This window comes from Verruconis gallopava (genome assembly GCF_000836295.1).
Source record: "Verruconis gallopava strain CBS 43764 unplaced genomic scaffold supercont1.1, whole genome shotgun sequence".
NCBI classification, from domain to species: domain Eukaryota; kingdom Fungi; phylum Ascomycota; class Dothideomycetes; order Venturiales; family Sympoventuriaceae; genus Verruconis; species Verruconis gallopava.
In genome coordinates, this window is record NW_015622137.1 from 458,762 (window position 1) to 484,105 (window position 25,344).

Sequence of the window (25,344 nt, forward strand, 5' to 3'; positions counted from 1 at the left end):
AGGTGGTCCGAAATCGATAGTTTGGTTTTGTTCGGAGTCAACATTGTGCACAGGGACTGGGTAAGACGAGTCTGGGAATGCAGCGCCTGGCAATCGCCTGCGATCAGCTTTCCTCGGGCTAGCTTTTTGATCTCAAGATGAAGACCGGCTACCTAGCCAAAACGCCAATCTTTCACCTGGCGTGAGAAGACCAGTCGTAAGTACTCCTGGGAATATTTAAAAAAGTGAGTCTACTTGTTGAAACATCGCGACAGATTGCACGCCACGTTATGCGAAGGTCTGTCATTTAAACCACCGTTTGGGAATGTCAATGTGACGTTGCGTCATTGCGAGCGAAGTCAAGAGCTTTTCCCCCCTGCTCCGAAGGGGTATTTGCTCGCATTTCATAACCGAAATGGCGTCGTCTCCTCCGGACCAAGAACGCATCAACGGTGCCCGTCACGTCTCAGGCCGCGTCCTGGTCTTCCGACTGGGAGAAAAACGTCCCGGCTACTTCCTCTCTCTCCTCGCTCCTTCGCCCGCTACCTCGCACCTCCAGTCTATGCGCTCGGATCGTAGAAACCTTGCCGAAGAAGGCCCAGGAACCCATCCCCCCTTGCTCTTGACGCCTCATGCCCCCATCCTTTGCGAGTCAGGCATCGGAACTCACGCAAAGGCCGCGCGCGGATGCCGGGGATACCGGGCAGAAAAGATCGTGGAAGCGCTGGAGTCTTGATAGTTCGTCGTCTCGCCGCCCGCAGCGTCACCGCCGCAGTCCCTGTTCTGATGAACATCCTGCAAGAGCAAAACTTCGTCATTGTCGTTGTCGTTGTCGTTGTCGTCGCCGTTGTCGGACGTGCTTGTTTGAGCGCTCAGTCCGGCGCAACAACGCTGAAGGACAAGAACGAGTCCAGGACACGGCGGCGCGCCGACTCCGATCAAAGACCTTTTGGTCTCCGTCGTGATCCGGAGTATTTCGAAGCTGTCGAAGACTACCATCTCCCTTTCCCTCCCTTTGGAGAACGACGTCGGCGCTCTGGGTGCCAAGCTGATGGAACTCGTTTGCGTCGCTGCAGAGCGGTCTGCGAGGCACGCGTACAAGCCGGGAAGTGAGACTCACATCCGAGACGCCGTGCAACACGGCGCTTCCGCCATGGAGAAGATGATGAGGGTCGTCGAGCCCACGAGCTTGAGGGTCGTCCAATCGGTGATGCCAGGGGGGGGCCTGATGGAGTGGTCTTTTCGACGTGTACGGAACAGCACTTGGGATAAACCAAGAGCAGGAAAATAAAAATCTGCGAAGAACATGAAATCGATTCGAGTTGCACGTAAAGATTCTGCGCACTAGAACAAAGTAGCCCCTCACTACTGACCCATCGCCTTGACACAGCTCCATGCTCTGATGGGCCGCGTGTCCTCCAATTCCACACACCACCACAGTACCTCCTTCGCCTTTTCTACCTGTCCACTCATTTCATAGCACTTCGCCAGCGCAAACCACGCTTCGCTATAGTCCCAGCCCGTACCCAGTTTGGTCAGGCTGCTCAACAAACCATAGGCCCTGTCCCTCGCAGCAAGCCTGTTGAGCTCCTCGGGGGACGTAGAAGGTGCATTGGTCGGGGGTGCTGCTGCCGATGACTTCGGTGTGGCAGACGAGGTGTCTGGAAAAAGGGGAGGTTCAGGAGCTTCTGGCGGGATCTTCGAGGTGGCAATGTCGAGAAGAATCTCAGAGAGTCCCACAATGGCCGTTGGATGGTCTGGGAAATGCGACAGAGCTTTTTCAAATTGCGCCATCGCATCGTATGGTTGTTCTTGTGCAGCGAACAAATTGCCTCTCTGTCGTTCATGCGTTAGCACCACAACTCACGTCATGTTTAAACCAAGAAAGTGCACCTTACCGCTGTCCAAACATCTCCCCATAGCTCTTCCACCGACTTTCCTCCACCCCAGCCTTTCGTCGCAAAAGTTTTTGCACCAGAATCCTCCTTCGGAAAATCGGCCTCCATTTCCCCTACAAGCTCTGCAGCCTCCTCGACTGCTGCCTTCGCATCATCGTACACCCCTGCTCGTGTATAAAGACCAGCAATAAATAGCCACAACTCCACCAGCAAGGACATCTTATGCCGTCGCTCCTGCACGAACGGAAACAGAGGCTCGGGAGTCATATTCACCATGGATGAATGCGGGACTGGGGGACGCAAGTTTTGTTTCGGGATTTGGTCGCTTTTTCCTGAAGGAAAAGGTTCGGAGATGGGATCCAAGCTGTTTGCCACATCCTTCAGGAATTGTATAGGAGAAGGCGAGTCTGCACTGGTGGTCGGCGGTCTCGGTAGAGAGAAATTTGATACCTTGTTTTCGCTTCCAACCGGTGGGCTATTTTTGCTGCTGACAGCCACGACAGGATAATCGACGCTAGTTGCCATACCATTTTGAACCTGCTCGGTGGATTGTCTCGGCATCGACTCAACAGACTTCCGGCTCTGGCTCTCACTACGTTTCTGTAAGCGGCCGTGACTCGTGCTTCGACGTGGTGTGCTCGTGCCTGCATGGGATTTGGATCTTGCGACCGAGTGCTGCGATCTGCTCCTGCCGAAGCCTGACTTGCTCTGACTGCGTGACATCGAGCCGTCTTCATTCGTGACCTGAATCGTCGGCGCATTCGTCGTTGCAATAGAGGGCTGCCTCGTACCAGGCACACTAGGCACAGATGGAACGCTTTCCCGGCGCTCTTCACCATGTCTACTCCTACTTCGTCCAATTCTGCTGAACACAGATTGTCTTAAGCTCCCTACTGCACTCTTTGGCGCCCTCGACGTATTGATCTTCGATGTTGTCTTCGCCTCAGCCCTTGGATCGCCAAACAGCCTGGCATACAGCGCCAGCAACTCTGCGCTGGACTCAACTGCGTCCGTTGCATTTTGCAACTCCTCCTTGAGTGCAATTTGGGTGACTTTAACTTGTATGATACCTTCCTTTTCGTACAAGTTCATCCGATCCACAAGCCCTTTTGGCCGTGACGCGCCCTCCTTTTCCGTGAGTTCTAGTTCCTGGAGATGTTCGCTTTTAAAGTTAGACTGAGGACCAAATAGCACAGAGTAGTCCTCAAATTGCTCAAATGCGGCGTTGCTGGTTCGTGCCGCAGTCGGGAGATCCGATTTAGCGGTCAGGAGAAGGGTGAGCAGGTGCCAGAAGGGAACTAACTTCCTTTCCCTGATGTAATTCGTCGACTCGCTACGTTGCATGGAGTTTGTCGAGCCATTGTTTGTGAGCGGTGACAAAAAATCGCCACGCGCAGGCCTGGACATTGCTTGCTTGACGACCTTGATCGCTGGAGAAAGTTCCCTTGTCTCGGCCAGCACTAGGGCGAGTTGAAATGATGTATCCAGATCTGGCTCATTCCCAAATGCCACTTTCAGAGAAGTTTTGAACAGATCGACCGCCTTCTGCTGATGTACATTTCGACTAGGCGCGTCGTACGTCAGCCGCGCCCACGTAGCTTCACATATACCGAGCGCTGTGTATGCCTCTGCCACAGACTGCGGTGAAACGGGTACGTGTACAGGCACAGAAGCAGTATGATCTGCACTCTCCTGAGCCTCAGCCTCAGCCGTTGCCCTTTGCAACCAGACCTGCAATTTCTGGGCCACATCTCTTGACTTCTCGACATCCTTGCGGTCGCCATATCTACAGAGCAGGCGTATCGCGGAAGAGACAGTGTGCAGCGTTGTGTCATCATTGTCGAGGCTGTAATCCGGCTCTCCTGTTTTGTCCTCGCGGTCCTTGCCCTTCTGCACAAGTTCAACATACGTGTCAAAGGCTTTGAAAGCGAGGTCGAACTCGGCGACATATGCGTGAACATTAAACAGATACCGAAGAATCTGCGTTGAGTGGAAACTTTTAGTCGCAGCTCGGTACAGGATATCGAGTACGCCCCTGGCGATGGCGTCTTTGCCACCCTCGCCGAGTTCGTCGTCCGTCCATGATGGGCCACATAATATGCGCCAGTTTTGCATGACTGCATCCACCCACCTCTCGACCCTGCTGTTTCGTTCTGTGGACTTTGGGAAGCGTGTTTCTTCTAGGAGCTTCGTTTCAATGCTTGCCTCGACTTGTTTAAGCTCTGAGCGCTGCCGAAGTCTGCTAGCCAGATATTGAGTCTCGTCCATGCCATCGGGCGTAAAAACCAGGTCGGGCTTTTTATCAGAATACGTGGGTGCATAAATGTAGCCTCTCAGCAGAATCTCCGACAATGTATCGTAGTATGACATCCACACATCCCACCTTGAGTAATCGACTTCAGATCCCAACTCAATCATAGACGGTGGGACTCTGATATGCGGATCCTTTGAGCCACTTGTCGAAGAAACTTTGAAGAGCGAAATCCATAAATGGAACATTTGTAGCATTTTCTCTAACTCCATCCACTCCCCTAGCGGCTTCGATTTCATCGCCACGGCAACCATGCGACTCAGTAGTCTTTCGGCCCATAGCCTCAGCTCAGGATTATATGAGCCCAGAGTCAAAGGGTGCTCCAAAAGAAAGGGAAGCATGCTTGTGTAGGTCTCCAGCCCCTCCAACGGACCCAGTGTTTTCTCCTGTGAGAAGCCTTTGATATACGCTGCTTTGACCGCGCATACTGCGAGCCAACTCCCATACTTTTGCTGTGGAGGCAGGCCATTCGTGACATTGTTGACTTCGTGTGCGATATCCTTAGGAAGACGGGCTATGGCAAGTTGTGGCTCGTGTAGGACCCAGTGAATCCAGCCCAAACAGACTGTTGCTTGGAAGGCATCTTCGGCGTACGTCTGTTCGTCTTCGATTGCGGCTAAGAGGGGTGGTATGAGCTTCGCGAGGGTGGACGTGGTGACGGAGCCGGTTGTCCCCGCTGTAGAGGGTCGTTCGTTGGAAGGTTCGTAATTTGCAACTTGGGATTCGGTTTGGGCGGTGAGAACTAGGCCTGCAATTGCTATCAGTAGAGCCCCCTTACTTCAAAACGCACGGAAAGGACATTGTTGGCACGGGATAAAGAAGGAGGTCTGCTCGTACATTTGCGCTGGGGTGCATGCTTCAACACCTTGCGCGTCAACTCGGGGATCTGGTCCCACTGCGCGGTGCACCTCGCCTGCTCCAGCTGAGCAATATACCTCGCTGCCTTCTCTTGCTCCTTTGTCTGCATTTGTGGTGTGTCATGTCAGTATCGGCGTTAGCACAGATGCTCAATGACGTCGCAGGGGTACAACCTGAGACGCAGTCAACACGTACCGTCATGCTTGTCTATATGCTTGTGCGCCGTTAGCAAATCGGCAGCACGAAGTCGTCCAAGACCTGGAATTGCAAGGTCATAGTCCAGATGTAGACGGAGAGAACCCAATGGTCATGAATGAGGGGACAACCGCGGTCGCATTGCTATGTCCGCAAAAGTGGTGCGCACAGTCTGGTAATGAGTGCGCAGGTCGAGGATCAACCGCTGGGGTGTGCCGTAGGGGACAAGCAAGTTCGGGCCGCCCGCAAACCCTCAACCAGCTCCACTTTTTTTTCATGACGGGAAATTTTCTGGCCTACTCCAGACCGTCGCGGGCTCAAGGTCAACCTCTTGTTAATCACCTAAAGGCTGACATGAGACCGGTTTTTCACTCCAAGTCCTATGGCTCCCTCACAGATTGATGACCGCGCCCTTCGGTCTGCCAACTACCGCTTGAAGAACACACCGACAGCTAGCCTCCCCAAGATCGTCGGACCTATTACCTCCCAACTGGTGTCCTCCAATTTCAATCCTTCAGAAAACAACCCCGAAACCATTTGGCTGAAATCACGCATCACTTCCTTGCTCCAAGACCGCACTCCAGAAGCCCGCTTCTCTGCTGTTGTGCTCATCAAAACCGTTCTGGATCTTGGCGGCTCGAACACTGTGTTGCAGGACAAAGAACGCGTCATCATATGGATCCGCGGTCTGCTTGATGTCCTGAAAAAATCTGGCTCCACGCTGACAACAAGGAAATGCGCAATCGTGGCATTGACAAAGGCGTTTATGTTGACGTGGGAGAATGCGACACTGGTGAGGGAACTTACGACCCCCAGTTTGCCAGTGTTTATTACTGCATGTATGCAGCTATTGGATGGGACCTTTTTGGAGAGTGAAGTATCGGAGCTTGTTTTCGAGAGCTTTGCTGAGCTGTTGCCTCGTCACCCAACGACATTCAGGTCGTATGTCAGCCAGATACAAAAGTTGGCTGTTGCAACATTGTGCAATGACCCTTTCAATGATGCGGAGATGGTGGCGATTTGTTCGACGGGATCGAAAGACGCGGCGGCCCGCGTACTCGTTCTGATGCACCAATGTGCCCAGAAGGGTGGTGGCGCTGCGGAGTGGGAGAAAGGGATCGATGAGCTGATCAACTCGTGCCATGCAACGTTAGACCAAGTGTTCCGTGCCGTGATTGAGGAGTGGCAGTCCGTTGCTGGAGTACGATCCACTATCACAGCATCCAAGGAATTAGCTGCAGAACCCAATGCTGAAGCAGATGAGAAGACTGGGTTTCCTGGCTGGGCTGGTTTACGATCCGGCGTGCAAAGGTTTCAGATTTTGTTGTCGCTGCTGCAGGCGTATATATATACTCCTACAGTCACTTCGGTCAAAATGCCACTTGGCCGCATAATTGATCTTCTTACTCGGGTGTTTTACGTGCAGACACCACAAACGAAGGATGCTCTCAGGATGAGATACAATCCACAGGTAGCAAGAGAAGAGAGGGAAGAGCTCTTTGCCCTACTACCCGATATGCATGTATCAGTATTGGAGGTGATTAGCATCTTGCTCGAACGCCTTGGCAACGCTTCGCTACCAGTTTGTACACAGTTCCTGGATCTTATAACTTGGCTTTTCGAAGCCGAGAATTTTGAAATGAATGTTCGCACCGGGATATATCGATGCATTGCCCAGCTATTGCACATCGTGGGCCCAACTCTTAAGAAAAGCAGTATAAAGAGCTTAGACAAGATCATCAAAGCGTGCTGCAAGGATTTGCTCCCTGCGCGGGAAGACACACAGGTCAAGACAACGGAAATGATAAACACCCAACTTACGAATAACTCAAAGTTGGGTAAGGTGACCAACGGGGCAAGCACATCATTCAACTTGCAACAGAGTCTTGCAGAAACATTTCCCGGACTGCACGCGGCCGCGCGTGACCTATTACCTATCCTCTACAATAAACTTCCCACAGAACTCCTGTCAACCACAACAAGAACGCAGATGGACCGAACCTCAATCCTGTCGAATAACTTTGAAGCATTAGCAGCAGCAGTGCTAAACCCAGCACCAAAAAAGCAGAGCTTGTTACCCTTCTTGGCTGCTGTGGCACCGGAGAGTGCAGTTACCGAGGCTATTCTGAGGCCTAGGATGCCAGTTATTCTGACCGGAAGGCAAGGAGAGGCGGTTCGCGCAGAAGATGACAAAGACGCTGGAGATGTTGATGATGATAGTGAAAGTAATGATTTGGCGGAAGAGAATGAAGACCAAATACAGCACTCCATGACTGTAGACTGGACAGCGAATTCCAGACGGGAACAAAAGGAAACAACGCCAAGTGCTTCATTTGGCGATCTCGCAACCACGCAGTTGACCGTCCCTGGCACCAAGCGCAGCGTGGAGGTCGAGGAGGAAGTACCTGCCACTCATGTTAAGAGAACGCGGATGGATAATCAGGAAAATGCTTCTGTCGAGACTCCTGTACTTGCTGCCGAAGCAGCCATTCCAGAATCGGACATCGCGTCTGTGCAGATTCATCCAGACGTCACCACAGCTGAGGAAGAGAGCAATGATGAAGATGGTTCGGACTTCGAAATGCCAAAGCTATACTTGGGAACGGTTAGTGACCACGACGAGGAGGAGAACGATTAATTGATATTCTGGGAGTATTTGTTGAGTATTGCTATTAGCTGGAAGTATCATGCTATCTGTACGGCCTCGAAGCGCTTTGTTTTCCTTTTTCATTGTCCAAGGACTGGCCGCTTTTATCTCAGATGACGGCGCGCTAAGACCACGCTTCCAGCTTGTTCAGCAATGCTAGTCGAAACCGTATTAGTTAGCTCACGGATGAACTTGGACTTGAATTCAATGATATCGCTGTTTCATATCCATAGAGCATGACATGGGGTTAGCAGTCTCCAAAGCATCAAAAATTTCGAATGTAAAGCACCAAATACGTAATGACAACGATGTTTAAGCACATAATCATACCCTCCCCAGTCCTTGCGTCAATTCTTGACACATATGTCATTCCTATGGTTGATAGACTAGGTAAAGATGTATGCAATAAATCCTCAGGAAGAAATGAGGTAAGAGCAAAAAAAAGAAAGAAAAAGAAAGAAAAAGTAAAACATACAACAGCACCGTATTCCCATGTGGTCACCCACCATAGTACTAATGGGCCGATTTGAGGCTTGTCTAGGGGTGAGCGGACGGGGACCCGAATTCTCCTCAATCTATGATCGTATGTGATAGTACATATCGTCTGCTTGGTGTCATATCCTCTTCATGGATCAAATTTGTCTTTCGTCGTTGCGCAGTTCATGAGCTTACTTGGGACGGCCTTGCTTAGATGCGAGTCTTTCACGCGGACGTAAAAGTGGCTTTAGATCTTGTCGCTCCTGCATTGGCGATGTATTCGAGATCGTGTGATGTTCTTCTTATCTCCAGGCTTTTTTTTACAACCGAGATAAAACAGGCAACAGAGAAGTTCAAGAAGCTTTGCGGTCAGAAGACGTGAAGCAAGCAAATTCCTGTTGTAGAGACATTCTAAGGCGGTTTCTGATGGCCGACGGTTTCGCAGTTTATTTTATTCGAGATTCAGACTCTGCCGAGTGGAAGCATGTTAAAAGTCATGTTTGGTGCAACTTGGTACCATGCTTTCTGTTTCTGTTGCTTTTTTGATATGGATGGAGTACATGGGTAGTGTTCATGCTGCACCACTTGCAGTCAACAAACTATTTGAGTAGAATGCTGTCTTGAGAGTTTTAACCAAATTTACGAGATTCTCCTGAATGCTGCGCTTGTTCTTACCACTATGACCTTTTTTTGTTTGCTCAAGAAGAGGGAAAAAAAAAAGAATGAGAGAGAGACTGCAATGCGAAAGTGTTTGTAATTGTATGTCATCTGACAGCTATCAATTCTTCGTCTACGCGATGATTTTAAATCCCCTAGAGGTTCCAGAACAGTGCTCAAAGCCCTTTGGCTTACGGAGCACCTAGTTTTGCCGCCAAAGCTCTCATAGAATGATAAGGTTGCAATGCATTAGGCAAAGGAGCAGCAATTATGGAGTGCCTGCTGCAGGTCTAATGGTTGTGCTGCCGTCGATTCCCAAAGGTTGCAACACAGTTGGAACAGGGAAGTTCCACGGACCGTCTAATTTTGTGTAGCGTACTAAGTGAACGGATCTATCTCATGGCCTGACCTGCCGTTCAGGGATAGAGGCGGCAATCCTCAGCCACATGTTGGACGATCTCTGATGTGGACAACCTAGGACGTTCGCTTCCTGCGAGACGCCAGCTCGAGCCTGTAACTGGGCTGACAGATACCCAGGGGACTCACGGAGTTTGTCTTAGATTCATTCAAGGCCAAGTAAGGCGCTGAGATATTGATTCCCGTTCATGATTGACAAGTCCTGCGGTCCGGTAGGCACAAGAAGACGGAGTCGCGATGAACCACGGAATTTCAAACCATTCAGATAACTGTTGGCTCTCCACGCCATGGCTGTAGACGCACATTGCGTTGGGCCTGCAGAAGCGGCCATCAGGATTGCGTGGAGGATGCACGAACAGAGTCGGTGTCAGACGTGAGGTCGGCGAGAGGGGAGAAGGCGAGCACATGACCGCGCGACTTCTTGGCGTGTCTTTGGCGTCGTTTCTCCGGAACACGGCCGCAATCTCTTTCGCGAAAACGCCACCCCATCTGCATCTCACTCCTCGCTCCCGCCCGTCAAAAGCAAACACACGCGCATCCCAAGCCTGTGATGCGGCTCATCTTTTCGTCTGCCCTCTCTAGCTTGTCCTTCCGAGCGACTCGACAGCAGCACTCTTTGGGGCCTTGCTAGCTCGCTTTCAGCTTCACGAGCTATTTTCGGGCTTTCGGATAAGCATGACCTCCCCCTCTCACTGAGCCCTAAGACCACGCCTAAGACCCGTCACGCCCGCAACAGAACATGCCACCGCCACAGGCGACGACGCTGCGTCGCGCAAAGGCCCAGTACAAGAAATCAGGATCGCGGCCGCTCTCGCCTACCCAGCAGCGCAAGCTAGCCCGCGCATTGGAGCTGGATCGTCGCGCGCAGGCTGCCAGAGATCGTGAAAAGCGAAGGAAGCAGGCTGAGAAGGCAAGGCAGGACAAGGAAGCGAAGGAACGAGAAGCGAGGAAACAACTGGGCATCGGATTAGCTACGCAATTAGCTGGCTATAGCTTGACGCAGAAGCAAATGAAGGGTGGTATGGAGAGCTGGTTGGGCGTGGGTGACAGGAAGAGGAAGAGAGATGACGAGGAGATTAATCAGAAGGAGAACAGAAATACAGACGGAAGCGATGTGAATACCGAACACGAGAGTTTTTCTAGTAACATGTCGTTCGACGAGGCTCTGCTTGATCAGCTCGATGACAAAGTCGAGCATCCCTTGGACCGCTCAGATTCTCCATCGGGACATGCTTCGGCTAGTCATGCGTCACAACCTGGCGATATTTCGACGAATTCTGACTCCAAGGCCACAGCCGCAGCGATCAAACTACAAGCACCATCATGTCTGCCTCTCCAGCGCACGGTCACGCCGCCCGCCAAGAGAGTGAAAACCATGCGCTCGCCAGACGACAACTGGTCGCAATTCTTGGATGGAAACACACAAATACTTAACGAGATATCGCAGCCGCCGCCCCGGGCTGCATCCCCAGTGGCTTCTCTCTCTCTACCTCCTATGTCTACACAAGACCTTGAGCTCACCTCAGACGATTTAGCCGAGGCGGGTCTTCCGAGAACCGCAACCCCAATACTGAATCCCAAAGACGGCATTATTGTACGGGACTTTGCCTACTCCAACCAAGCATCTGAAAACAACAACAGCATATCTGTCATAAAACCCCCAAATGCTCCCTCTCTTCCAGGTAAATCACGTTCCGAAAGGTCGATTTTAAGGAGCTTCAGCCGAGGTCCAACAATTGCAACACCCTCGCCCAAAATGACAGCCACATACGCAAACTTCTCTGCTGCACAGTGCTCATTCACTTCAGACTACCACGACTTCGGGCTCTCCACACAACTTCTCCAAGAAGCTATTGAAGCCGGGGACGATGATACCGAGGATGAAGACGAGGAAGTATACTTCCAGGCCCTCGAGAAATCCAAAGTCTCCGACAATGTTCTTATGCCCCCGCCGCCGTTGCGTTTAAACCCTACGGTCTATACACCTGCAGTGGTTCCCGACGAGGGACAAGGGAGCGATCTGTTTTCCCGCAAAGGCGGCTTGCAAATTTTGGGACTGAGTACCCAAGTATTGAGAGAGGCCGCCGGACTCGATTACGATAGTGGAGAATCCACGGATGAAGATGAGGATGATGCTCTCTTTAGCATACCGTTGCAACGGCCATCTGCTACCAAGGCTACGACCGCGCTTTCCACTGTTACGACTGACGTAGCAAAACATACGTCAGGTACTAATACCTCACGGTTTCACGATTTAGGTCTTTCGACACAGGATCTTAAAGCCGCAGCGCAGGATGACGTTGATTTTACCGACGATGAAGATACCCAAGGATCATGATTTGTTATCGATCCCATGCTCTAGATATCAGCACATAAATTTCCAGTCACGATTACACATCACGAATGAAATGCTTATGAAACGTTGCCAGTTTTTACGTACACATATTTTTTTCGCCATTTTGGTGGCTTTTCCAGACTATAGTGTCAGTCTGAACATAAGTCTACAGTCGTTACTGAAATTTTAAGACATGTCCCATGATCTCTTATCTGGGCTTCGATTCAATATGCATTTACAAAGCAACCGCCGTCACGTTAGCCTTTACAATTAACACCGTTAGATGCAATCCCTACGCATATCACCAACATCAAGAAAAAAAAACTTCAGACCAATTCTCTCGGCTTCGTCGCCTCACCATTATACGCCGGGGGTGGTCCCATCTGGCCCAATTCAACCTCGTTCCGCTGCCCATACTGAAGACCTGAGTAGCCTCCTTGGTTCACCCCAGCATAGGCCTGCGGCGGCTGAATAGGAGCACCGTATTGTGCTTGTGTCTGTGGTACCGCGCTGCCGGTTGGGCCCCCCCAAGGCACACTACTCTTGCTGCGCTTGCCACTCATGAACCTCTTGAGGCTGATGCCGATGATCATGACGATGATCATGCCAATAACAATGGGTACGTAAAAGGTGTTGTAGTTGCCGGCGTTGGCGAAGGGAAAGCCTATCGCCATATTAACGATGCCGAGGCCGAGCACAACGGCTCCTAGACCGTATTTATGCGGCTTAATTAAGACAGTAGGCTGCTGCGTCTTGACGTACTTGCGATGGTGCAAGAAGCCCGTGATCCACTGTGCAAGAAGCAGAAGGTAGACGAGAATGCCAATGACTTGGTGAGGAGAGTTGAAGTGCATCGACTGGGAGGGAAAGTCAGCGTAAATATGTCGGGAATTGAATCACATGAGGTAGACTGAGAAGGGAGGCAGATTTTGGACACATACACGTTGATATTTCTTCGAAATGTAGAAACCGTCTAGCCAGGCGACAGTCACGAAAACAAGGCCAATACCCTGGATTATCATATGAAGCTTGACGCGGTTGAGAATGCGCAGGGCGAGGATACCCAGTGGTAGGATGAAGACGAAGGCAAACCCCATGAGCGCAGCATGCGCTGGACTGCCAAAGTCGTGGTCTCTACTTGCTGTGCCCTGAAACGTTACACCATTCTCCTTGATTCCCAATGCGGGAAGCTTGGTGCCGTGTGCCTTGGTCATGTCGAGCTGGAAGGTTCCGTAAAGAGAATGCTCTCTCAACGGTGCGTTGGGCTTGTCACTATCGGGAGCGTAGTAGACTGGGCCAACGGCCCAAATGAACGGCTGGTTGGTGCTCGTAGGGTCGATGCCCGCACGCCGGGTTCCATTGGCGACATATCCGGAGAAGTAGTAGGTGCTATTACTTATGCCAAACGGCGCTGGATCGCCTGCTGGTGGTGTGGCTGCGTTAAGACCAAATCCCTCAAGGTAACCGGGCTCGCATTTATTGCAAGGACCCCGAGCTGATATGGTCAACTCTGAGCGTACATGTTCGTCAGTAACCAGTCTAGATTCGAGCAATTCGTACCGAGTCTATCATACTGTCGGAGCTTGATCCTTGATATGCCATGAAGTAGACCTTCGCGTCCTTCATCTGACTGCCTACTCCGACCCCAATCCATGAATAGACAGATGGAGCCGCCATGCGGAACCAGAGGTCATCGTTCTGCGGGTTGACAGTAATCGTGAAAGTGAAGTTCCCCCCACCTACATCGCCCTGGTAAACCCAGGTTGACGAATTGCTGCTGCTCGTGGTCTGCCGTTCTACTAGTTCAGCTGAAGGTTCTGGGTCTGCGGATGCGATATGAGAAAAAGCTGGATTTTAGCGGTCAGCACAGCTTAGGCTTTGATTGTAAAGACACATGGCATATGCTTACAAGCGGCAGCCAACGCCAAAGACTTCCAGAAGCGGCGCATTTTTTTTGGTGCTCGAGGACGGTCCGTACGTCTTCGCTGTAAAGAAGTTGCGTCAAGCAATAGTGACAGAAACGATTAGGTGTCGCTCTAAGTCAAAGCATCCAAAAAGACAAACGACGAGAAATGACGGACAAGAAATCCAGAGATTGTACCTCCACGGCACGACCTGGGGCACAGTTCACAGGCCACCTCCTTTAAACGATCGGCGACACAAGGCTGGGCGTTCCCGTGGCGCTTAAGAGCCGTTGGAAAGTCTGGGCCATGGTGTTCACCCGACGCCCGGGATCCCGTTCCGTTGCGTACGCATCTGCAGGTCGCAGTGGTAGGAGAACATTTTGACGGGGGCTGAGGCGCGTGTTCGCGACAGCGCAATTGGTTGAGCGAACTGACGATGGGGATTCAAGATGTTTGGAGGTGGCCAGTGGGCGCGTGTTTCAAGGAGGCTGCGATCACAGAGGACGGGTACAGCGCGTCGAGAGCCAATCACACGTCGGAAGTTTGTCAGAGTCCCTGGACCGGCGTGCAGCTAGTCACCGTGCCCGATCTCCTCCCCTTGCTGTGAAAGAGAATGGAAATAGAAATCAGAAGCGGGATGTGCAGGCATGGACGGCATGGGCCGGGAAAACAAGCTTTGCACAAGCTTTTTTTCTTTCCCTCTTTGTTTGGGCGCATCCACCGCATAGCATAAAACGAACAGGATCGTCATGCATGCTCTGAGGGCCATGGACTTGAACCAAGAGCATGGACAGGATGCCCATCCATACCTATTATTGGGTAGCTCCTCTTGTGATAGGCTCAGAATATCAACGTCGGCACACAAACGTCGACGAAAGACACCGTGTGTGGGTGTATGGGTGTACACGACTACGTGTCACAATCCCCAATCTCCGCGTGGCCGCGTAGAATGATGTTCGAAGAGATTGTTTAAATTCTGAACAGCGTCGCCGAACAGGTCATGGTTATTTAGACTTCTCGGCTCTCAATCACCGCCCAGGACGAGAGCGGGAGAGTTAGGGAGAGCTGCATATGCTCATTCGAGTTGATGAATGTGCTCTCATTCGGAACAGGACTCAAAAAATCTCCACCGTACCCACCACGGATGCGTTCTTCAACTCTCGACACAGGCAGCAGCGTGTCTTCTATCCAGGAGTAAAGTATGTCAAGAGCGGTCAGTCGTGGAGAAGAAGAAATGTTTTGTTTACGTTGCTCTCCTTCAGGTACGACGTTTGATTTACCGCTTGAGAGCTAGCAGGACACGTTCAACGACCAGAACTTTCGGAGAACTCGCGAAAAAAAAAGAAGGGGCCAGCTTTTTACCGAAAAGATTCGTTCGTTTACTCCTAGCTCCGGACTAATCTCAACCAAGATGGGCCGACGTCGTCAGCATCAGAGCGTCATATCCCTGCCGAACTTAGCGGAACTACAAGACGCTCACTGCTTGTCAATCAGGCCGAATCATGGCTTTCCACGAGCTGCCAGCGGATACACAGGCGCTCTGCTATCCTCGCACAATTTTCAATAAATTTTTTCTGGGCCGCCAATCGCTCGCGTGACGACGATACCTTGGTTCTAAAACACCTTCATTTGACGGTCGAAGCCTACGTTTTGACATGCAGACATCAGCAAGCTTTCCATCCATACAAAGCAGTAACTAGCTGCAACGGAAGCAGGTGAGCAATGGAGAGAAAGTTTTCAAGCACAGCAGGGAACGTAAAAAATTTGGACACAGGACGCGGCATTGTATCTTTCGTGGTTGTCATAAGGGTTTAGATCTTTGTCATAAACCTGTTTATCTACGCGCCTTTGCCTTAATCCTGTAAATGCATGCTGCACGTACGTTCTCAGTGTCATACATAAGGTTTATGGAATATTCAGTGAGAGGTGGCATCCTGTCAGTCTCCGATGAGCTAGGGAAGGTCCAACATAAACACCTCTCGCTCATATCTCTCTAAGCAAAGCTAAGCTCGCGGTAGTTAGGCAGCAATAGATATTCGGGAGCTACGATCAGCAGCTATGATAAATCAAAATTTGGCACTCACGTTGCCCACGACGCATAATGCCCCGAGCTACGAGCTGGGCACGCGAAGGTCCTAAAGAATCCTGTGCGAACTTGAAATTCTCTTCTGGCCTATATCCCACGCCGGATATTCTGGCAGCTCGCCTTCCAATCTGGCTAATGGTTATTCGGGCTCCACATCTCAACACAGACCAGAACTTACGTGGTTGCTTCGAAATCGGCATAACTGTGCAAACGAAGTTGCGAGCGTCTGTAGAACCGAAGGAGCTTAGTATTCAGCTCCTTAACCCGGCCTCGTTCGATGAGCTGCAGCATCGAAGTCGGCACTTGGTACATCGGGTCGAACACGAGTAGGTTTCGTGTACCGTTGCGCATCCTTTCCATGCCAACAATCGTGAGTGAGTGGCCCGGCCGCTGGAAGTAGATCGGTGGCTTGAGCGTGCAATGGACCTTCTGCTTTGGATCCATAGCTGCATCTTTGAAATACTCTTCGACCCAATCCAACAGGTTCTGGTCCGCGTATTGATTGTTAACTTCTACCGTGTCGTGGAACTGGTGAATCTGATGCGGAATACCCAGATACTGGAACAACGTGTCGACTTCGAGTGTACCGATCCATTTCCGCGTGCCCCGCAGGCCGCCAAACTCCTCTTTTGCATGCTCGTTGATCCCCTCAGACCATGCGGTCTCAATCCAGTCCTGAATGTCTAATATGCCAGGAATGAAGCCCGGGAAAAGCGTGTGCGCCGGATGTTTTGAGTTCTGGATGTACGAGATGACCATTTGCGTGTTGTGAAAACCGCAAAATCCGCTTTCCCACGTCCGTTTCCCAATCTGTGTTACGTACGGATGGCAAAGATAGGCTATGTACACGGCAGGATCCAGTTCAACCAACTGTCTCAGAATTGGCAAGACTCCGTTCGTCTGCCCTTCAACAGACTCGTGAGTAATCAGGCCGCCGTTTCGGGTGATTCGTCGCGTTCGCGTAATCTTTGGGCCCTCCTTGAGTTTTCTGTACATCCAACTGGGCATTCGATCTTCGAACGCGTGTGGGCCTGAACCCGGTCAGCGGCTGCTCCAACTGCGACAATTGCTTTAGAGAAACACGGCCTGCTTCCAGATCTGATGGCGGTAAGGCCATGCTCGAGCGATGCACGATTTCGACTCACCAAGCTCGGCTTTTCCCAACCTTTGCGTACATATGGGTGCTTTGTTTGACGGCACGCGATCCCTTCCACGCCTGTCAGTGCCAAACATGAGTAGGAACTTGCGGCCGATATGACTTCTTATTTCCTCGTCTTTGGCAGAACGGCTTTTGATTTTCCTTCCGGTGCTGCTATGATCATGGCGCGACGAAATTTGAGCATCATTTGGGTAGGGAGACGACGACGAGGACGACGACGGGTCGTCTGACTGTGGCACTGAAGATGTGTCATCGTCGAGGCTACCCTTCTGCGCCTCATGCAGGTCAAGGTGATCGTTCAAATCAGCTACAAAGATAAGTTCGCCGCAGTCCTTTTCGGAACATAGGACGAAGTCTTCGTTAACTTCACCGGCCGTTTGATCCTGGTTCAAGTGCTCCCCTTCCATTTGGACATCGTCGAAGAATGTCACCGTTTGGTGAGACTGAACCTGAAATAATGTCAGAACGTCGTGCGCCAATATTTCAAAAAGAAAAAAACACCAGACACTTGCATACTGTAGAATGTGCGTTTGACGTGTATGTCTGCTGCCCTAAAGATCCTAATGGGGTATACCCACTATTGCCTTGATGAGACTGAGCTGGAGGTGATGCAGCTCCTTCTTGGACTGCGAAACCAGAGATCGTGTTGTCCTCGCGGTGATGGAGCTCTATATGAAGATACAAGGACTCTAAGCTCGAAAAATGCAGGCCGCAGTCGAACATGCAGTCGAGGTGTCCTTCCGCCGCCATGGTGGAAAAAGGGCTCGGAGACCACGCACTTGTTGCTCGTGATTGCTGTACCTGGACCTTTATGAAGGCTGCATTCAGTTGCTGCGAGACCCTACGCGGCAAAGAGGCTTTGTTGATGAAGTAGGATCATTCACAAGATACGTGTAGTGACAAATCACGCGGCATAGTCTTGCATACGCCATACGCTTGCAGAAGTTTGTCTTGGGCAAGTCTTGGTAGCTGACAAAAGTGTCTCTGTGGACGGTGCCTTTTTGCACAGCCTCAAAACAGCACCACGACAAAATTGCTTCATGACCCAGACATTACAACCACATTACAACCACAAAGTCTACGGGTTGGAGGCAAGCCGACTGGATACGTCAGACTTGAGAAACGTATAGTAGTCAACGATAGTCTTTACCTATTTAATACCTCGTGGGTGACTTTCTAAGTTGGCGGTTGGGCTTGATCAAGTTTCGCAACCATTGACAACATAGGCACATTCATCTGAAGAAAGACTATTTACGCACTCGCTCATTTTAGTTATATACACAGTCCCGTGCCTAGGATTCCATGCCACAAAATAAAAATAAGAGTATTCCCTAAAGCCTGTTCCTACCAATTTTATGTATCCACCACCCCAAGTGTCATAGGAACCTAAAGAAAGCATAAGAAAAGTGAAAAGTGAAATGGTATCTCGATCGGGGTAGAAATAGAAAGGACGAATGTAAGCAGCTCTTTAGTGATAACACCAATGCGATGTCCTGAGGCTGCGTTTATGCGTTGTTGGTGGCGGAGGTGAAGGTGTCAAGCGTCCATCGTTCTGGGTCAGTTCAAAAGACGACGTCGGGGGCGGTTTGGGCCACGATGAGACGTCCATCTCCAAAGCCGTTCTGCGAAAGTGAAGGAAAGGAACACATTAGCCAAACAAAAGTTCTAAGACCAAAACGCATTCCGTGTTGCGTTCAAGCTTTTATGCGGGAGTAGTGCTTCTCTCCCTCTGATCCCGGGTGTCTCTCTTGGTTCCAAACATGCTCTTCCTAAGTGTGTTCCGTGGGCTGTTTGCTGTGCTCTGAGCGTCGGCAGCCTGGAAGCTGCTGCGGATCACCACCTTGCCTTCGCCGACAGTGATGGTCTGTTCACTGCCCGAGCCTTGGTCGGAGATGAAAAACGTGGCTTTACCCAATTCTTCATCGCGACCGAAGGTGCTGTGGTCGACGACCTCGATATGGAAAGGCGTATCTGCTGCACATTGGACCTTAAAGCTCTCGCCCTCACCCCAACTGACGGAACCGTCCTCAGCTTTCACAGCCTTGGTTTTGTGAACCTCCTTGCTTGAACCTCCAGGACGTTCCTGCTTAATCTCGACACGAACTTTAGCTGAAGATGGGAAGCCACTAGCAGACAAGATACTTAAGCTCGCAGTGCCAGTTTCAGCGCTAGGAGCACCTCCGGCGAGACTGTGTACAGACGAGGCACCCATGCTCCTATCGCGCTTGTGTCCAGAGACTGGAGTGCTTGGTGAAGCCGTAGCATCTGGGCTCTCAACAGAGATCACTGGCGTGTCATTGAGCTCGCCATTTGGTGTGGCCGTGCCGCTTCGGGAAACATTTGGCAGCTCCTTCTCATGATAGCTCTTTCTCCTGAAGGTTTTGCCGATGAATGAGCCAGTCTTGACAACGCCGCCACCAATAGCCATGACACCCTTACCAACGCCTTTGACAGGAGCACCAACAACCTTGCCTGGCGCAGCGAATGTACCATGGAAGGTCGAGGAGCCCTGTCTTGTTCGCTGGACGAAGTCTGGCGTAAACAGAAGTCGCAATCTGACTGTTCCGGACTTCCCATCCAAGCCAAGCGACACTTCTTGCTGCTTGAAAGGTTCAAGAATGTCCAACGGAACCGTGGTCTTGCCCAGAAAATCTGCCTTATCCCCGAAGTCCCAATCAAATACATGACATTCGAATTTAGCAGAAGTCCTAGATCGGATCTGAACCTCAAACGTCTCGTTCCAAGCAGGATGCAGAGTCTTCTTCTGCTTATCGGTTTTGTACACATCCTTGCCGTTGAGGTAGAACTTGCAGAATGGATCGCTGTAGCCATTGCGATCTGCTGCTGGCAAGTCCGCAGCGTCCATGACGTCAACACGGAGTTTGCCCATGTTGTTAAAGCTCTCACTTGGGTCGAGCTGCATCTTGATGGGCAAGTATCTCAGGCTCACAGTAACTTTGCTTTCCTGACCATGGTTGTCCCGAAGGGTAAGTTGAGTTGGCTTGTACAGGCACCGTTGAAGAGTACTGATTGTCGGCCCAGTGAGTTTAGCGATAACTTGAGTGTCACCCTTGCCCTCTTTATCTACGTCCTCAATCAGGCGGAGGGTGATTCTGGACTGATCAAGCTCGCGAACAATGGCATCACCAACTACGAAACGCATTAGAAGCATTTCCAAACTTTGTAAAAAAGATGATACTGACCCTCGTTGAACTCGTAGTGTTTGGTCTTGACCTTATGGCTGGAGTAGGCTGGGAAGACATAGTCGTCCATAAGCACTTCCAAATGAACATTGGTTCGAGAGAGCTCAGCCGAGATAAGCTTGAAAATAAGCAATCCAGATTCTACACATCGTTAGCAGTCTGTCCATCACAAAGAATGACGGTCACAGATATGTTCTTAAAAATATGATAAAATAATGCTTTGTGCCAACAATCCATTGTCGGCGCATTCACTCATATATCTTTAAGAACTCACTGGGATCATCTTTATGCCACCATGAGAACCGACCGTATTCCAATAAATTCTCCTCGGTCAACCTCAACTTCGGGACGACTTGTTTCACGCTGGCTGTCTCGCTCTGTTCCGCCTCGCCATCTGTCAGCTTCTTCGCGAGGTCGGATGGAGCCTTTGAATTGGTTGTATTTTCGGAAGCTACGGTTGCACTGGTGTCGCTTCTGTCTCGGACACTCAAGCCACTTATCTTGCCAGGAGTGTTTTCAATACTCTTGCGTGCAGATTCGAAGCTTGCCTTGCTGGGCGTGAGAGGTGCAACATCGCCGTTGATAGATGACTGCTCCTTCTGTTCGGCCTCTTCCTCTTCTGGATTGATAGTGGGGATCGTCGGGAAGAATGAGCAGGTGAAGTTGACGGTGCCCTTGACGAAGCGACCGGTTCCAGAAAGGAGCGGTTGAGCTATGTTCTCATTAGTGTGGTTGACTTCGTACATGCCATCGGCGTCCTTCGAGATGTACTCCGTTAGGGGAATGTCAAATTGGCCGAGAGAGCGGTCTTTGCCCACGTTCTCCTCATCCATGACCTCCACTGTGAGTTTTTCGCGCTCGGAATGCACAGGAACATAAATGACTTCGTCCCAATCCGGGTTGAGATTGTTCTTCCAGGTGACAGTTCTGCCCTTTGGAACACCGGAAAGGAGCACGCGTGCATATGGGTCTGATTTACCAACCGTCTCAACGTTTCGAAGATCCCTCGCGTTTTTAAAGTACAGACGCATAACACCAATGGGATCAACGTAGCCAGAGCCAGCAATGGCGCCGCGTAGGGCAACCGGTCGCCACTGAACGGACAGTTTGACTCTACCAGTCTTAACACCAGCTAAACGGAACCAATCGGATCCTTTTGACGTCAGATCAAGTAAATCATCCAGTTTGATTTGGTATGTGCCAATCACGGGATCGGTGGCAAGTTCTCTATCATCCTTGATGACCAGGCCCAGTTTAGCAGTCTTGCGATTCGTGATGAGCATCTCCTTGGAAGCATCCGACCAAATAGGATTGTTTGTGCGTTTGAGCTTCTTTGAAATGTGAACTTCTTTGCCGTTAAGCAGAAGTACGGCGTATGGATTGAGTTGGCCAATAGTGCTCTTTGATGCATCCAGCTCCTTTGCCTGCTCAACCGTAAACTTGCAGATGCCAGTGAGAGACTCTGGCGGGGGCTCCTGCTTGCCGTCCGCAGTTTTGGTGCCTTCCAAGACAGGGAAGAAGCGGAGATCAACCTGAATTTGCCCCCGTGCGCGGCCACTGACCATGAGAGGAAGAGCTTCGTTCTCATACTCGCTCTCCGTCTCGAACTTGTCCAAGGGGAAGATAGCTTCACCAAGCTCCTTGTCCTTGCGGAATTCGTTGTAGTCGAAAACTTTGAGGTTGAGGTCATCCTTGAGCGAAGAAATCACAACGTTGACGGTCTCGTTCCATCGTGGGTTGGCGTTGCCCGAAATGGTCTTTGTCCTGGCGAGCTCCTGTCGGCCGGAAATTTGAACGGTTGCATAAGGATCAGGCGTACCAGCAAGCGGGTCGGGGTTTCTTAGGCCCTGGGCACCGTGGAAATGGATTTGGAGGACACCGATAGCCTGATCGACCGGGCTGCCAGCCAACATCTTCGCGACTTCAATCGGGAACACGTGCGGGTTGTACATCATGGGTCCAAGAGTGGCGTGAATCTGCTCCTGGATGAAGCTTTCCAAACCTGGAATGAAGTTGATATCAAAACCGAATGTATCACCGCCCAGTGGTTTGCAGACGTAGTCGAAATGCGGCCTCTCCAAGAAACAAACCTCGACACGATCGACGAACGGGTAGCCGAGCTGTAGCTTGATCTTGACCCGCATAATACCAGTGCATTCCATGTCTTGCACAATAACGTCTAAGCCTTTACTGACCATACCCTTGCCAATACGAACCTCGAGGACAATCTTCGGGTTGATCTTAACCTTTAATTGGCGGGCCGTCATATCTGCCGTGTCATTGGGTGTGAAGCTGAATTTCCAATCTTGGAGCACAACGTCTTCCTCCGTTTTCGGGTACGTCTTGACGTGTTCCATGCGCGGCGGTTTAGTGCCGAGCGTGAAGTCTCGTAACTTGAGATCCTCGAGGAACGGTGGCTTGTTCTCCGACAAGACGTGATCCACAGTCGTGATGATGGTCTCTCCAATCATCGGCTGGATAATAGGCCAAAACTTCACCAAAAAGCTGTTCATCCACTCGAGCGACTCCGTGTCGGTCTCCAGACGGGCCTTTTGCATGGCGCGGTTGATGTCATCGCGGTGTCTACGACGCACTCTACGAATCGAAGTGCGATAGTAGGTAGCGCACACCGCGAGGATGATAAACAGCCATCCCAAGCCACCGCCCAGAATGGCAACCGTGTAAGACGAAAAGGCGCAGAAGAAAATCACAGCAGTATTGTGGTACCAATCACCAAAGAATTTGTCCTGCAATCGCTCTTCCAGCCATGTTGACTGGTCTGTCATCAACGTGTCCATATCAACGCCTTCTGGGACGGGAAGGCCGAAGCGAGGCGCCCAACCTACGCGGCTATAGTCGAAACCGCCTGGACCTATGGAATCTCCATTCGCGGCGTTGTCTTGCTTGGCAACTTCGACAGGACTGATCGCGCCGGCTTTCGAAGGTGGAGGGAGATCATTTGAGTAGGCAGACGGCTGGCCGTCATCGACGTCAGATACCAGTGTCGCAGCCTTGTGCTCTCTGTGTGGCCTAATGTTGGCCGTAGCCTGGAGCGCGCAGCAGTTAACACCTGCTTTCAGGCTGTCGTGGACAGGTAAGAATGGACGGACGTACCTCACGAAGCTGAGCCCTCTTGTCCTCGGCCGAAGCGTCGGGGTTGAAGTGAAATGCGGGCACGCCTGCCTTCTTCGACTCCTCCAGAATCTTCTTCTCCACATCTTGGGAGGTGACATTGGAATCGGGATCCTGCGACGCCTCCACTAGGCCCTGAGTCTTGAGCTCGCCCTCGCGACCGTCGGTCGTCGCCATGGTGGTGAGTTGTTGACCCACTCAGCCGAGCAGGGTAGCAATGCAGCAAAGTCAATGCAGAAGAAAAGAAAAGAATCGGAATTGAACGTCGTGGAGGGCGTGTTTGCGATGAAGAATGAGTGGAAGGGGTGAGAGAGAAAGGAAAAGAGAGCTGGGCGGTGGTGAAGGTCGTGTTTTGGGCTCTCCAGCTTCGAACCACCAGTGCTAGTGGTGACGGAGCTACCTCAGCGGGCTTTGGTTCGGTGATCGAGCAGGAAGGGCGCCAGGTCCACGACAGGGCCGGGCAGGAAAGCCACGACTAAGTCACTGCAGCTGCTGGTGCTACTGAAGACGATGCGGGCGCGCAAACCAGCGAAAGCAAGCGGAAGCCAGCGCGACACTACTGTACAGGACCGGCAGCTCTGGCGCCGTGGCTGGTCCGGATCAGGCAAGCATCGTCGCCCTCCGCTGTGGCTGTGCATCATTTGCACCCGGAACGCTCTTGGTTGTCGTAAGTTGAATGCTGTCATTTTGTTTCGTGCGTCACAGTGCGTCCGTACACCACAAGCGTGCCCGCCGCTTCAAGAGCCGAAACCCGACGAGAGACAGCCTCTGCTGGAAGCTTCTTCCTTTGATGCACACTGCAAGACGAGCCCTCGCCTCTGCTGGTGGTTTTCTCGCCGGCCATTGCCATGACACGGGCTGACTTCGAAGATAGCGTGCTGCTCCTCATCAAATCACCTCCATCCGACCTCCTCCCGCCTGCATTGCTGGTGCCCCCGGCCAGCTGTCGTCATTGGCACCGGCTCGATCGCCAAACAGCTTGCCCGTCCCGCACATAAGACGTTTGCTGGACATTTTTCGTCCTCTGCCCTTGCCAGAAAGTCTCGCATGCGCTCTTGACAGACATGACAGTCAGCCGTCCACGTGGCCGACGTCCTTCTCTCGTTCCTCTGAGAGTCGCTGGACACAAGCAGCAAAGCCTGTTTCGTAGTGACCTTTCCAGCCCTGGCCTTGGCTGGTTGACATGGCAAGGCATGCTTTGAGATCATGGCGGTGATCCGGCATCTTCACCTCACGGGAAAGGTGTTCGAACGTTCGCCGAGCTGTGTCGATGCTGAAGTGCGTCGCAAGCTTCCATGTGCTGCAGCTTTAGATCGAAAACCTGTCTGCAATCACTCGGCTCATACCCTTTGTGCACCAATCGTGTGGGACCTGTAACACGTCGTCCGCCAGCCACACCTGTTTGGCCACGCTGAAAATGCGATCGATAGTTTGAATCCCAAGATCGCAGCAGCAGCGCCTGCTGAGCAGTTTTTCATCATTTTCCTTTTGCCTTCTGCCTCCCGAAACATTGACTACGTGCAGCTAAATGGGGAGCCTTCAAAATTAGAAAAAAAAAAGTAAAATAAAATAAAATAACAATAAAAATAGTAGACTAATAATAAAAAGAGAACATTTCTACGCGTCTACCGTGAAGCAATTATTCGCCAAATGTGTTTCCATCGAGAGATAGTTCGTTCCATTCGTTCCAGGTGTTGAACAGTAACGTGTCACAGTTTGGATCCTCTGTATGGTGACGGCGCTGCTTGTGTAGAAGCTATACAAGCATGGTCACGATGAAATGGAGACGTCACGGTCAAAGAGGAGTCTTTTTCAAATATTATCAAATGTATTTGCCCCGCTGGTAGTCTCAAAAGTGAGTGAGACGCAGGAGAGACCGGAGTGCTGCTTCCTAGTCTTGTATCGTCAACCAGAGCACAACCAGCTTACCTTATACAAGCGAGGCTATCAAAGAAAGGGGGGGATCTGCAAAAAGTCTAACATCCAGAAACATTGTTTATTTGACAACCCCTTCGGGTCTTCTTTTCTGCCGTACTGCTATGGTGAGTCAGTCGTCCAACTTGAACGCAGCAAAGACGCATCGACG

General features: G+C 51.2%; 6 protein-coding genes and 1 non-coding gene across 8 annotated transcripts; 2 read left to right on the forward strand and 5 right to left on the reverse strand.

The window, feature by feature from the left end:
• Positions 1 to 1,136: 1,136 nt before the first annotated feature.
• Positions 1,137 to 5,424, reverse strand: PV09_00183 (uncharacterized protein). Its single transcript, XM_016352873.1, has 4 exons — positions 5,242 to 5,424; positions 5,026 to 5,149; positions 1,878 to 4,936; positions 1,137 to 1,815 (listed from the first exon to the last, which is right to left on the reverse strand). Exons 1-4 carry the CDS (start codon positions 5,245 to 5,247, stop codon positions 1,345 to 1,347), a joined length of 3,660 nt encoding a protein of 1,219 aa, XP_016219130.1. The 5' UTR covers positions 5,248 to 5,424; the 3' UTR covers positions 1,137 to 1,344.
• A 121-nt stretch (positions 5,425 to 5,545) lies between these two features.
• On the forward strand, positions 5,546 to 8,189 carry PV09_00184 (uncharacterized protein). The gene has a single exon (XM_016352874.1). It carries the CDS (start codon positions 5,624 to 5,626, stop codon positions 7,877 to 7,879), a length of 2,256 nt encoding a protein of 751 aa, XP_016219131.1. The 5' UTR covers positions 5,546 to 5,623; the 3' UTR covers positions 7,880 to 8,189.
• A 167-nt stretch (positions 8,190 to 8,356) lies between these two features.
• Positions 8,357 to 8,473, reverse strand: PV09_00185. Its single transcript, XR_001622100.1, has one exon. It is a non-coding gene; the product is annotated as a 5S ribosomal RNA (ribosomal RNA).
• A 1,467-nt stretch (positions 8,474 to 9,940) lies between these two features.
• Positions 9,941 to 11,875, forward strand: PV09_00186 (uncharacterized protein). The gene has a single exon (XM_016352875.1). The coding sequence runs from the start codon at positions 10,179 to 10,181 to the stop codon at positions 11,775 to 11,777; it is 1,599 nt and encodes a 532-aa protein (XP_016219132.1). The 5' UTR covers positions 9,941 to 10,178; the 3' UTR covers positions 11,778 to 11,875.
• Position 11,876: 1 nt separating this feature from the next.
• On the reverse strand, positions 11,877 to 14,178 carry PV09_00187 (uncharacterized protein). The gene is made up of 4 exons (XM_016352876.1): positions 13,684 to 14,178; positions 13,349 to 13,621; positions 12,716 to 13,284; positions 11,877 to 12,631 (listed from the first exon to the last, which is right to left on the reverse strand). Exons 1-4 carry the CDS (start codon positions 13,721 to 13,723, stop codon positions 12,101 to 12,103), a joined length of 1,413 nt encoding a protein of 470 aa, XP_016219133.1. The 5' UTR covers positions 13,724 to 14,178; the 3' UTR covers positions 11,877 to 12,100.
• A 1,296-nt stretch (positions 14,179 to 15,474) lies between these two features.
• On the reverse strand, positions 15,475 to 17,853 carry PV09_00188. 2 transcript variants are annotated; one of them, XM_016352877.1, is made up of 4 exons: positions 17,440 to 17,853; positions 16,910 to 17,372; positions 15,943 to 16,795; positions 15,475 to 15,892 (listed from the first exon to the last, which is right to left on the reverse strand). In XM_016352877.1, the coding sequence occupies exons 1-4, from the start codon at positions 17,671 to 17,673 to the stop codon at positions 15,814 to 15,816; spliced, it is 1,629 nt and encodes a 542-aa protein (XP_016219134.1). In that variant the 5' UTR covers positions 17,674 to 17,853; the 3' UTR covers positions 15,475 to 15,813. The 2 variants fall into 2 exon arrangements, with proteins under 2 accessions (XP_016219134.1, XP_016219135.1); XM_016352878.1 differs by lacking the exon at positions 15,475 to 15,892 and having other exon boundaries at positions 15,909 to 16,795.
• Positions 17,854 to 18,054: 201 nt separating this feature from the next.
• Positions 18,055 to 23,773, reverse strand: PV09_00189 (uncharacterized protein). The gene is made up of 4 exons (XM_016352879.1): positions 23,241 to 23,773; positions 20,434 to 23,173; positions 20,127 to 20,267; positions 18,055 to 20,073 (listed from the first exon to the last, which is right to left on the reverse strand). Exons 1-4 carry the CDS (start codon positions 23,433 to 23,435, stop codon positions 18,626 to 18,628), a joined length of 4,524 nt encoding a protein of 1,507 aa, XP_016219136.1. The 5' UTR covers positions 23,436 to 23,773; the 3' UTR covers positions 18,055 to 18,625.
• Between the last annotated feature and the right edge of the window lie 1,571 nt (positions 23,774 to 25,344).